We start from the raw sequence: 14,187 nt of genomic DNA on the forward strand, positions 1-14,187 counted from the left end.
TCTTTTTTCTCTATTTTTCTATTAATCCAGCTAAAATCTTATCAATACTCTCTACCGAGGACCTCTTTTCTTTTTCTTGCTTTTTTGCTTTTGTTTTTGCTCCCTTCCGCTACCTATTTTGGTTTTTTCTTTGTTCCCTTTCTATTTTGTCTATTGCTTGTCTCTTTTTTCTCTCTCTCCCTCTTTCTTTCAACTTAAAATTACAATTTTAGTCTCCATTCTAACTTTCTGTTTATTTCATTTCTCCCATTTTAATTTTAACGATAATTTGATGAGCTTGAGAGAGAAAAAAAAATTAAATAAACTATAACTATGTGGGTGTAATGAATACTTATAAACTATAACTATGTATCTCGAATAATTTTGTATAAAAATGGATTGGTATATAGTTGTTGAATATTAATTGAAGTAAAATAAGGAAATTAAGATTGAGTTGAATAATGATATAAAAGTATATAGTTTTGATGGTGACGTATGATTTATGAAGAGTTATAGTTATTTGAGAGGGGGAATGATAATATATAATACATATAGTTTTGAAATTGATTAGTTAATTCAAAGTAAAGCCCCCACATAAATTACTTATAGTGACCTTCCTAGATGATGGTGTGTGGGGCTAAGCATTAGGACTACAACCCCTATATGTGTAGGACTTTTCTTTTCAAACACCAATCACTATCTCTTTTTTTCTCTTTTTGGGCCCATACTCTCTTTCATAGATTGTACCAAATTATTATTATTTCTTAACAGCCTCTATTTCAAATCTCTTCGAAATTTCAAGAATTCTCTTCTTTAATTTTATCAATTTTTTATTCTAAATTAAATAATACAAACTATAATAATTGATTGTCATAATTTTATTTAATTATATATATATATATATAGGTATATAATTATTTTGTTATAGGACGTTTGTTCGTGGACTTGAATTTTGCTCAAATTGGATCTAGTATCGTTGAATTTATACTTGATAGGTTAATGAGTTATTACCAATTATTTGACCTAATATGAATACTAATATGAATGGAAAACTAACCCAAACCCAAATAATAATAATACATATATATATATATGGCTCTACATATATTATTTGATTTAAAGGAGAGAGTATATGATATGATAATATAATGTTCATTATATAAAAATAAAAGAAAAAGTATATATATTGTAAATAATTAGTTCTATAAATAAGAATTGGCCGTCTTTCTCCGGCCATATAATTCCATTAATCATCTCTTCCAAATTTCTCTCTTCTTCTTCTTCTTCTTTTCTTCATCTGTTTACATTTCCGCCATGGGTTTCCCTGCAACTTACACTGAGCTTCTTCTCCCTAAGCTCTTCATCCATTTACTCTCCTTCCTCGGCTTTCTCCGTAAGCTTATCTCCTTCATCTTCCGTCTCTTTGGCCTCCAAGATTTCCTCGAACCCGACATTCCTTGGCCCAATCCCCCCGATTCCTTTCCCACTTCTCCCTTCACCCATCTCGATCCTCTCTCCGCTGCCCTTCTCCGTGAGATTCTCCCCGTCGTCAAGTTTTCCGACCTTCTCGACCCACCTGACTGCTGCGCTGTTTGTCTCTACGAGTTCGAGTCCGACGATGAGATCCGCCGTCTCGCTAACTGCCGTCACATCTTCCACCGTGGATGCCTCGATCGATGGATCGGTTACGGTCAGAGAACCTGCCCGCTGTGCAGAACTGTGTTTATTCCTCCTGATTTGAGAAGTGGTGGTGGTTGTAATTTTGATGATAGACTTTGGGAAGATTCCGAAATCTTTGAACCTCTTCACTCCGATTCTTCTTCTTCAAATCTTCTCTCAACCGATGGTTTGTAGCTTTTGAAGATTTGGTTGATTTTTTTTTTTTTTTTTTTTTTTTTGTGGATTTTGCTGCTCTGCTTCTTCCCATCAATCGATATCGGAAAATAGAAATAAATAAATAAAAAAAAAAAAAAAACAAGAAGAGATGGTAGAGATGGAGATGGTTGAGTTTAATGGGTGAGGGAATATGTTTGTTGTTCTTCTCTGTATATACCAAAAAAAAAAAAGTTTCTAAAAGGAACTGGAAAATCAAAATCAAAATCAATTACAGGTCTCAGAATTAGTTCATCATCTTCTTCTTGTTGTTCTTGTTGTTCTAATTTTTCCAATTTCTTTTTAACAATACAATTTAGAAATTGAAATTGATAGAATATAATTGTGAATTGATCCTTTCTCGTTTATCCGCAAGTCTTGAATCTTACTTTATGCCTGAACTAAATTGCAGAATTAGGCTATGGTGTTATTCTTGTTATTGAAGGAGATTGTTGTTTTACCTTTTTCATTGATTTTAGTACTATTTTAATTTGCTAGACTTTGTCACTCTATAATTTTGAGCTTTTTTTGTTTCTTTGTTTTGGGTAAATTCAATGTGGGTTTGTGTTATTTAATTTAATTTGAAAATTTTAGTCTAGGATCTAGTTGCTTCAAAATTGACAATAATAATCACACATAAAGTATACAATTTCTACATTTTCTTCACGTTTTAATTTCATTGTTAAATTTGAAGATCAATTTATAAACCAAACCATACGAACGCAAAGAAGAACCGAAATTACTAAATGATACTCTTCACAAACATACTAGTTATCTAAATTCGAGATTTCAAAGTTATTAAACACATTTGTTGTTTTGCATATTACATGTTAGGGATTATATTGTGTTTATGGACTTTTCAAGTTGCACGATCTAAATTAGAACCACAAACACTTTTTATCTTATACGAAATCTCAATATATACCCTTAACTTTATACATCTATTGATCCAAGTATGTGATTATCAAACTAAACTAGATTAAGTTAAACTTTTCATGAAAAAAAAACCGTACATCTAAATTGATATAATTTAAAAGGAAAAAAAAAGTGGAAAAAAGAATGATGAAAGAAAGAAGTTGTGGGGGTGAGACATGTGATGGTGAGTAAATGAAGAAGCAAAGTCTGCAAAGGAAGAAAGACTTATTTTAAAATGGCATATTCATATCTCAAAGGACAATCCCCCATTTCATTTCCAAAGGATAAACATTAAAACACACCCACCCCTCTCTTTTCCTATCCAATAGGATTCAATTTATAAAAAGATATTCAAAACTCGACCCATTTCATATTGTAAAAATTAACGTAAGGAGGGTTCCAAATTTAAAAGATTAAGTTGATGAAATTATTAGTTGATATGATATAACCCCACAAAATTTAGATGATACTAAAGGAAGTATAAATCGTAAGCAAAAGGGTGATATTATCTTGAAGAGGTTTGGAGAACGATTGTTTCCACGTACCACACTTACAAATTACCTTATCAATCATACTTTGTGATATATTTCGTCTCATTTTCAATTAGTTAAGCATACCTTTATAAAAATCTTAATTACCTCATCCATAGAGTTTGTGAATTTAGTGTGAGAATCATATATGGTGGGCTGCCATCTCTTCTTGGGCCCATTTAATTAATGAGAGTTGGCCCAAACCCTCTGTTGCCCATTTCATTACTCAGGCTTGGCCCAAACTTCCAATTTGAAATCAAAGTAGACAATGCAGCCCAACTCTTCTTTCCCATTTACATTTGAAATGGTATTCTAATACTACAATTTATTGCCTACTAAATAATATACATTAGATATAAAGTCAAATTTCATGTCTAAATAAAAATACAAGTCATCTTCTTTCTCAAACTCACCACTTTGACATCTCTAAACCAAACTCCATCCTTCAATTTTGTGTTTAGTAAATTCATGAATTTTAAAAATACCAAAAAGACCAATGTCTAATAAAATACAAAGCTTAAAGTTTAGAGACTTATTGAACACAGATACCAAAGTTTTAGGCCTTATTTGGATCATCATTCATTTGGTTTGCATATATCTTTTAAAAAAACAATAAATTTGTGTTTAGTATACTTATTTTTAAAATCAATTTCTAAAAACACCCCTTGAAATAACCCATTTTCAAATTGACAACCAAACATGTTTTTATTTTCTTTTGAATTTTTTGCTTTTAAAAATAAATTTCAAATTGCAAACGAGCGTCAACGATATTATTAATACCCCATGCATACAAAAAATATATAAATTTTTTAAAATTTAATTTAGGGACGCTTGTAAAAATGACAAAACAAGTTATAATAATTAAATTTATAGCACACATATTTTATTATTTTCGAAAATTACAAAAAATAAAGGACGATCCACACATATAAAAACTTGAATTTAATTATTTTTGCTTTATTTACAAAACCACACACTTTAAAAACATTTTTGCAAAATACCTAAACTAATTTATACGTTTAAAAAACCATGCAGTTATATTATTAATTTAAAAATGGCTATCCAATCAAAATAAGAAAGGTGGATAGTCAACAAAGAATCTTTAATTCATAAAAAATAACTTATTTTATTGGTTCATTTTTCTAAAAAATTAAACTCAAATAAGAACAAAATATTCTTTTTAAAATACATTCATGTTGATCTCTAAAAATAAATAAATATTTTATATTCATGAGAATACGCTTCTTTATTTATAAAAAAAAAAAAAGAAAATTAGAATGAAGGAAAATATTATTAATTATCTCACTTACAATAATAATAATAATAATGGTAATAGTAACGTAGATTCTTTTAAAAAAGAATAGTCTAAGTTAGCTACAAAATATATTAACCAATTTGGGTAATGTAAACTTGTTTATTTTTCTTCCTTTCTAGTAGTTATCCTCAAAATTATGAATCAAATTGTCAACATGTTTCTCTTTTTTGTACATATTAAAAATCACAACAACTAATTAGCATACCACTTTAGGAAAATATTTATGTCCTAAAGTCTATTGGCGCTTCCATTATTTTCTTTTTATTTGTGTCGCATCCTATACACCTTAATTGAAATGGTTAAGTTTAGATATTGAAGAATGGAAGAAGAGGAGTATGAGAGTAATGGAGAAAGAAAAGGAAACTAAGAAACCGTTAGATCATATATTGAAACAAATGATTGAGAGAAAATGGGCGAGGAAGATGAAATGAGGTTCGTAGGTAAACGGTTGTGTCTAAATTCCAATTATACTAATTTTAAAGGTTAGATCGCAAGTGTAATTGAGTTCTTTTTTATCATTATACTTAGACATTTTGTAAACATGGTTTGATTCTAACGATGTCGTTGTTTGCTTTGTAAATAATAATATCTCTTATTGTAATTTTAAGCCTAATCAAACTAATATATCATCGTCAAATTTATAAATATATTTTTTTTTTAATCGTGTGTAATGAAAATGAGATACATTACATTTAAACATTATTTTTTCCCCTTTTTACCCCAGACTTAGTTGGAAGTATTTTTAACTTTTAAAAACGTTTAATGAATAATAACTTAACTTTGGAAAATATTTTAAAAATAAAATATAGTAAGTAGTAGTTACTTTTATATATAAAAAAACAATAAAATTCAAGATATTTTTTTTATAAATTAGTTAGAAAACAATATTTTTATTAAGATTGAAATATTTGGATAAGACTGACAGAAATTCAAAACTTTGGAATGCAGATTTTTTGTTTAAATTAAAATAATTTCAGAAAAAATATTAAACTCAATTAAATAATTTAATAAACAAAACAAAAAAGTATGTTTCTAGTTAACTAAAATTCAAAATTAAAATGGGGAAATTTTTCAAAATTTTGCGTTCATTTATTTTACTATTTTTAAAAATGTTTCTATCAATTTTTTTTTTAAAAAAAGATGTTTCTAATTAATTAAACATAATTCAATATTAAAATTTCTTGAAGGATTTCTTTCATATCCTGCAATTGTGGTGTAATTTTAATTTATTTTCTTTTATGAAAAAGTTTCCTTATTATAGATTAATTTAATTGAGAAAAAGGGTTGGTTTTGATGATGAATTAATAAAGGCTTTTTTTTTTATTATTATTTGTGTGAGTGAATGTGTTTTTATAAGTGAAGGTGAAATGAGTTTCTCCATTATTGCCCTGCTTCCTCTGTTTATATATCTCTTCATTCTCCATTCCTTTTCCTCTCAATTTCATTTCAACACACACTGAAAGAGAAACATATCGTTATCTAAATTCATTCTCTTTCTTCTTCTTCTTCCTTTCTGGGGGTTTTGTTTTTGTTTGATTTTTAGAGCTTTCAATTGACAAATTTAAAACTGAAAAAAAACAAAAAAAAAAAAAAAAAAGAAAGAACAGAGAGAGAGAGAGGAAGAGGAGAAGGAAGAGGAAGGCGAGCGAAGAAGAAGAGTTTTTTATTTCCATGTCTTCTGATCTGTTCATTCATGGCGATTCATCATCTTCTTCTTCTCTGTTTCGTTGCTCCTCTTCCGATTTGGTTTTCCCTTCTGAGGCAGACCTTCAATTCTTCTCCGATCCTTATTCCCCTAATTTCTCAGATTCCGCCATTGATATTCTTAATTCCATTCCTTCTCAATCTCAACAAGAAAACCCACTCCTCGATGAATTCAATTCAAATAATAATTCTATTTCCGTCGACAATTTCATCCCGATGCAAGGTTTATCTCTCTCTCATCCCACCCCCGATTTCCCTCTCCTCCCTAATCCATCTCCTTCTTCCTCAAATGGCTTTCAAAATCTCACCAATTTCGACGTCAAAAACGAAGAATCCCTTCTAGGTTTCAACAACCCACCTCTCTGTTTCGACCCCCCTGAAAATGTTGATAAATCCTTACTCCTCCATAGAAGCTTCAGTGAAAAACCCAACTTCCAAACCCGACTCGAAACATTTCTAATGGAATCCCAAAATTTCCCAAATAATCATCACTCTCTCCCTTGCCCTGAATCCGACTTTTTCTCCTCACAAATCAGACGCGTCTTCAGTACCGGCGATTTACAGGTTTGTTGTTGTTACTCTGTCATGTATGTATATATAATTACACTCTGTTTTTTTTTATATATATATATATATATATATAATATAGTTGGATGTTTAGTGTTTGAAAATGTGAATTTATATAAAGCAGAATTCGGGGAATGGAAGGTCGTCGTCGTTAATGGAGGAAGGGAATTTCAAAGTGGGAAGATACAGTGCAGAGGAGAGAAAAGAGAGGATATTGAAATACAGAGCAAAGAGAACACAGAGGAATTTCAACAAGACAATAAAGGTTAGATAGATATATAGATAGATTTATAAGAAAAATTTTGTGTTAGATGAAGAAGAAGGGGGAGATGGGGGGATTTTAATGGAAGTGAGTTTAATGGTATTAAACAGTATGCATGTCGGAAAACGCTAGCCGACAACCGGCCGAGAATACGTGGCAGATTTGCACGCAATGACGAACCTGGAGAGATTCCCAAAGCTGCATGTTCAACCAGGGAAGAAGACGAAGATGATTTCTGGGTAATAATATCATTTTTAAATTTCCCCTTTTTCTTTTCTTTTAAAATAAACTAAACAAAAAACAAAATTATTTATTTTCTAAAATTGTTTCCTTCTTTTTTTTTTTTTTTGTTTCCGGAGGGAATTTTTTTCGGGATATTTCCACATCAGCTATTTAAACAGCTGAAACAGCTGATGAGGTGGCAACAAAGAACTGAGATTCTTTCTTTGAAATTTTCAAATTTTGCCACCTCATCTCAATTTTAGGAACTTCTCATTTCAAAATTTTAAAATATGAATTACATCTCTCTCTCTCTCTCTCTCTCTTTTAATTGGTTGTTTTGTATTATTTTAGTTCGAAATTTAAATGGGTACTTTGCTAAATTTCAAAATACATAAATAAAGCCAAGTCATTAATTTATTAAAATTAAGTATGGAAATAGTTAATTTTAATTGGAGAAAAAATAATTATTAAAAAAAAAAACAAAAATAACAAAACATTATATATTTTTCACAATATTTTCAAATAGTTTTATCGTTGTAATCTAAATAAGACATTTTAAAAATTTAATTACCAACATGCAACAAAGTTGAAATGTTCAAAAATTTTAAATTCATACAAATTTCAAGAAAAAAAATATCAAACCCTAAACTCCGTAGTTCAACTAGTTAAAAAAACGAATCCCTAAGTTGTATAATCCAATTTTTTTAAAAAATTTACGTTCTTTCACAATGAATATATTTTTGTTTTGCTTTTTATTTATTTATTTTTATGTATGATCGTTTGAATGCAGATTGAAGGGTTGCATGGAAGTGAGGAAGAAGGAACAATAAGATCGGGGAAACAGTATGGTGAAATGTACGGACGAATGCAATTTCAGTATTGTGGATTTTGAATCAAACTAAACTACTACAACATGATGATGATGATGATGAAGAAGAAGAAAGAAATATATTTATATTTTTTCTTTTTCTTTTTCTTTTTTAGTGAAGGGAAAAAGAAAAAGAAAAGGAAAAAGAGAAGAATTTGAGAACTTGACCAAAAGGCCCTTTATTCACAAAGAAAAGAAAAAGGGCCTTTTTTTTTTTCTCTTTTCTTTTTTGTGTCTAAAATAAGAATTATTGAAGTTTTTAACTGAGTTGGGGGGTAGTGGTAGGAAATTAGTAGAGAAATAGTTTCTTGTTTTTTGTTTTAATATCAATATTTCTGACTCTTTTTCTGTAAATAGTAATGAATTTCAATTAATAAAGCTAATTTTAAATCAAATTTTATATTCCGTGGGTATTTTATATTTTTGTTTTTCCCTTTCTCTTAAATGGTTTGTTTTTTTATTGTTAGTGTTTGTTTCCGAGAAAGTGAAAGTGAAAGGAAGGGTTTGGATTCACAATTTAAATGCTTCAATATTTTCCCCTAAGTTTTTTCCGAATATGATCAAACGTGGGCATAATCAAAATTTCATCCTAAAAGCATAAAAATCACTTTTACAAAAAATCAAGTGTAACTAAATCTCTTACAAAGCAAATTTTTATGCCTTTTCCATTTTTGTTAATTTCATGGCAAAGTTTTGAAATTTTAATTTCATATTTCATGCTTTAATTTATTCATCCTAATAGTTATTGCCATTAAGAATTTAGGAAGGAAAAAAAAACTTAGGATCCTTTTCTTATGTTTTGCCCTCTCGAGCTATGAGTTGTTAGGTTTTGTCTTTTATCTTATGTGTGTGTATTAGTTTTTTTTTTTTTTTAATCTTTTCACCTCATGCAGTAAAATCATTCTTACTTGTAATGACATAACTTTGAGAAGAAAAAAACAACATTAATAAAATGGTGTCATTTCCCTTTGTCAAATTTATAATAAAAACAAAAAAAATAAGAGAGCATCGTTGACCTTCCCGTCATTTATGCAACTTTTCTAAACCCTAAACCCTTCGACTCTATTCGCCCTTACCACCACCAACAAACACCCACCTTTGGACTCTTATCGTGTTTTCTTCGAATTCCTCCAATCACTGTTCGAGTTTGAAATTGATGACGAAGCTATATTTAAATTAAATATCTAAACCTACCTGCCATAAATGAAAAGATAAAATATTACTATTGATTCTCTACCTTTAAACTTCATAAAAAATAAGAAATAATTAAAATTAATACATAAAATATACAATTTTAAAAGTAGCAAAATAAACTAAAATATTTATAAATTGTAGCAAAATTTTAGATTCTATCAATAATATATTGATAGCTAGCGATAGACTATCATAATATAATCTAAAATATTTACAAATATTTTATTAATTTTACTATATTTTTATAAAAATAGAAAATTAGAGAAGTAAAAAAATAGAAAATTTGTAAAAAAGATCACATTTGAAAAAAAATATTTATACTAATTATTTTATTGATTTTATTTTATAGGGCGTAAATAGTTTAATTGGTTTTCTTTTTTAGAAAAAGTAAAACTGATGAAAAGAAAAATGGTTAAATCCATTAAAACGCATAACAGAAAGAATTGATGAGGAAGAAAGTAATTATTTCTCAAAATCAGTGCAATAATAAATTATATATATATAAAATCGAGTACGAATAATTATTGTTAGTATATTTAAGAGGTAGTAATTGATTACCCACCTGAATTCTTTTTATAAATTGATGACATTTGATCATCCAAGTCAAGCACTTTTCTCAAGTTTTAGTATTATTGTTATTAGTATTTATCAAAACTCCTCCATTCAATATAGTTTACATTTTTTTAGAAAATAAATTAATACCAACAATCTAAATTGAAGTAATATCCAATTCATTGTAATCCATTTTAATTAACAATAATGGAAAAATGTAGTAAAAATTGAACTGTCAATTATCCTATTAAGAAAAAAAAAACGAAAGTAAAAATTGGAATCCTCATCACTTTTTTATTTATTATTGTTGTTATTATTACTATTAAAATTTATAATTTTAAATTTACAAATCATTCATATATTCAACAATTTCATATTATATTTATGCATCTTAAACCTCCATGAGTAGAGTTATATATAGAGATGTCCACGGGTAACACTCTTCATCTCCATTTCATTTCTCATCTTCACCAATTTTTTCACCGAAGACTAGACGGGGACTCTCCACACGAAAATATTCCCCACTTATTATTATTAATGTTATTTGTATTTTTGTTTTTGATAAATAAGTGTATATATACTTTTTTTTTTCTTTCGGGGCGGGGCGAGCTAGGTCGGGGTGGGAGAATGCATGCCCCCTCCCGACTCCAAAATGTTAACGGGAAAAAAATATTCTCCACTCTCTCTCTAATTCTTCGTGTATTCAAAGATTTTTTGCCTAGTTCGAGATTGGTTAGATGAATATATTTACATGCACATGTACAAGCGCGCACACACACATACATATTTATAAATAGATATACATACACACACACACACACACACACACATATATATATATATATATATATATATATATATATATATATATATATATATATATATATATATATTTAGTGATTGACGAACTAACAACAATTGAGCATTATCAATCACGAATAGACATTAAAAGTTAGAGATAGTTGCTAATCAAAATAATTAAGTATATAAAAACATTTAATTTTTTTCTGTAAATATAACAAAATCTGTCGAAGTCTACCACTAATAAAAATTTATCACGGATAGAGCATGTTGCAAATATCGATTACAAGAGTCTATCAACACAAAAGTTTGTCGCCAATAGATTTTCTTATATTTGTAATTTTTTTAAAAAAGTTGTTATATACTTAATTATTATTCTTAAAAGTGTTATCGATTGTTACCTTACAAAGTTAAATATATTAATTATATATAATATTTTAAATTTATGAAATGTGTTAATTATATAAAGGGAAACAAAGCTAAATATCACCAACGAAATAAAATTAACAAAATAAGTATTGCTCAATTGTTAACTAAACTTAACAATGTTTTATTATTAATATTAGGTTGCATTAGTTTTTATTTAATTATTAAAATGATATATTAATTTTTTTTTCATTTATCAATATTAATCAACTAATATTCTTCAAAGGGTTGGTCATACTTGGTCCCACCTAACATTACCAAAATTGGAAAAACAAAAAAAAAACTTTTTATTAAAAAAATAGCTAACAAAAACTTTTAAAGTTTTATTTGTAAAAAATAAAAATAGGACAGTCAAAGAATTTTTAATCTCCAATAAAAAGACAGTCAAGGAATTTTTAATATATGGTGGATGAATGTTTTGAGAAATAGTTTATTTGTATACTTTTTCTTTGAAGTGATGTCAAATCCTCATGTAAAAATGTAAAAAACCTACCGTTTGATTTTTGTTTTTATTATATAAAAGGTTTATAATTGATTCTCTAATTAATTGGACACGTTTCGATAAAGGTTACAAAACCAAAAATAAAAACCAATCACATTAATTATCTCATTTACCATATGTCTAAGTCGAACAAAATTATCGAATATATGAAATGTAAATATCATTTCGATGGTCGATCATTTGATTTTTTATTTATAATTTTTAATCTTTTATTCTATTTAAATCGAACTACCCAAATTTGTTTTTGAAAACAAATAAATTTATAGAAAACGAAAAGCAAATCTTCATATACTAAAATTGGTTTAGTTTTAAATTAGAATACAAATTTTAAAAAACTTATAAAAACATGGCGGAAATTTTTAGACTATTTTAAAATTTTACTTTGTATTGGAAAAATCTAATGAATTTATTAATGTTTATTTCTCTTGTATTTTAAGGATTTTTATCTTTTCCATCTAATGAATAATTGAATGAATAAAAATGCAACAATTTTATGATTAGTTAATTAGTTTTTATAAACTATATACTATTTTTATATAAAAAAAATAAGACTGCTCAGTTAAATGGTATATTAATAATTACATTAATGTCAACTACTAGATTAATGCACTATATTAAAAAAGAAAAAAAAAAAAAGAAGAAAAGCTACTAAATTAATATGCAATGATTTCTTTTAAAAAATTGAACACAATCATATATTGAATTTTGAATGACCATAAAGTTATTTGAATCATATTAATTAAATGAGTAATTTTATATACAAAAGCATCTAAGTTAAAGAATCTTTCAATTTAATATCTAATGATTTTACCTTTCCACTAAAGTGGTAATATTAATATAAATAATAATCCTTGTCAATAAAAAAATTAGGTTATATATATACACACACAAATAATGTCTTGGTAAATTAGTTTGAGTAATTTTTTTTCATAAAGTTTTGAATGGGAAAGATAATCATTCTATAAAAGAATACAAACATATATATATATATATAAAACGTTTAAAGTCTCCAACCTAACTTTTTTTTCTTCTTAGCTATAAAGTGTTGATATCGTCTTAAAATTTAAAATTTTGGAGATCATGTTTACATAGATGAATAAGATCGGATGCTTGATAGGTGTCATTCTGTTTAAAATTTCCAATCGAGATTAAGCATGAAGAGAATATTTGGAGTACAACTATTGACAATTTTCTTTCATTTTTTGATAACATAAAGAGATTCTTTTTTGTTATAAAGTTTTTGATGACTCTAACGATATTCTTCTCTTTCCCTAATACAAAGAAGGAAGAAGAAAAAAAGGTACATAACTCTCACATCAAACGAATCTCAATCTCTAAAATTATCATAATTTTGACCATAAAAAATCCGATCTTCTTCTAAAATAGCAAAAATAAAAACAAAAACAAAATAACAAAAGTCTTTAACTTTGTTTGACAACTTTTAAAGTGGATTTTTCAACTAAAAATACCAATGAAAACTAGAAAAGAAGCAATAAGAATCCTTTAAGAAAGTAAATAAAAATGTAATTAAGGAATGGAATATCATCCATTTCCATCTCCATTTTCCAAACAAACCCTTCTTTCAGTGATCTAAAGAAAAAAAAAAGTGACAACTAAGTAATATTTTGTAGAGAGAAAAAAATGATTAATTGCTTTAATTTGATTGATTAGAAATTTGAAAGCACCAAAAGACCAACAATGATTCCAAGCAATCACTTTTTAAATTTTATATGTATATAAAAAATTTGGCCTTTGACCAACACATTAGGACATTAATTACTACAAAAAAAAAAATGAATTGGTACTAATTAATATTGTGATGAAGTTAATATAGTTGCCCATGATTGCATTTAAAATATTAGAGTTTATTGGTAACTATTTCATCTTCATTATTCCCTACACAACTTAGCCTTCTTTCTTCTCTTCCTTTTTCCCATAAAATTATTCACACATACAATACTTAAAATCAATCCCTCTAGTTAGTCCTTTATTAGTACCATTCTCCAAAAAACAACCTGTGTGTTAATTTAGGAAAGAGTATAGTTTGGATTTTGTTTAGTTTAAAATGTAAAAACGCGTTTTTTCTTCGATCACGTGTCAAATCTAAGATGCATTGATCTTTTAGTTGTAAAAGTATGTTCTTTTCTCGTAACAACTATCTTTATACTCGGAGTATTATGACATAAACGATATCTAGGGTTTTGAAGAGAACTTTCTTAATTACGCCCTCCAATCTAACAAACTTCTTTTTTCTTATAACTATTTTGTAAAATGATTAGGTGTAAATCAATCATTTGATTGATTTAATAAGGAAATTTATTTAAATAATGAAAATATGTTTCTATTCGTTTATTCTTTCTTTATTTACAATCAATTACCTAACTAAGCATTTGAACTGATTCAATAGTACTTAGTATATAAGCATTATTGTATATATAGTTCAATGATATTTTTATTTATATTTATTTAAACTATTTA

General features: G+C 27.3%; 2 protein-coding genes across 2 annotated transcripts; both read left to right on the forward strand.

Moving 5' to 3' along the window:
- Positions 1 to 1,192: 1,192 nt before the first annotated feature.
- Positions 1,193 to 2,115, forward strand: LOC101215533 (E3 ubiquitin-protein ligase RHA1B). Its single transcript, XM_004143929.3, has one exon. The coding sequence runs from the start codon at positions 1,294 to 1,296 to the stop codon at positions 1,831 to 1,833; it is 540 nt and encodes a 179-aa protein (XP_004143977.2). The 5' UTR covers positions 1,193 to 1,293; the 3' UTR covers positions 1,834 to 2,115.
- A 3,871-nt stretch (positions 2,116 to 5,986) lies between these two features.
- LOC101215766 (two-component response regulator-like APRR5) lies at positions 5,987 to 8,647 on the forward strand. The gene is made up of 4 exons (XM_011656430.2): positions 5,987 to 6,879; positions 7,007 to 7,147; positions 7,255 to 7,383; positions 8,157 to 8,647. The coding sequence occupies exons 1-4, from the start codon at positions 6,283 to 6,285 to the stop codon at positions 8,256 to 8,258; spliced, it is 969 nt and encodes a 322-aa protein (XP_011654732.1). The 5' UTR covers positions 5,987 to 6,282; the 3' UTR covers positions 8,259 to 8,647.
- The last annotated feature ends 5,540 nt before the right edge of the window (positions 8,648 to 14,187 follow it).

Source organism: Cucumis sativus, chromosome 5, assembly GCF_000004075.3.
Source record: "Cucumis sativus cultivar 9930 chromosome 5, Cucumber_9930_V3, whole genome shotgun sequence".
NCBI lineage: Eukaryota > Viridiplantae > Streptophyta > Magnoliopsida > Cucurbitales > Cucurbitaceae > Cucumis > Cucumis sativus.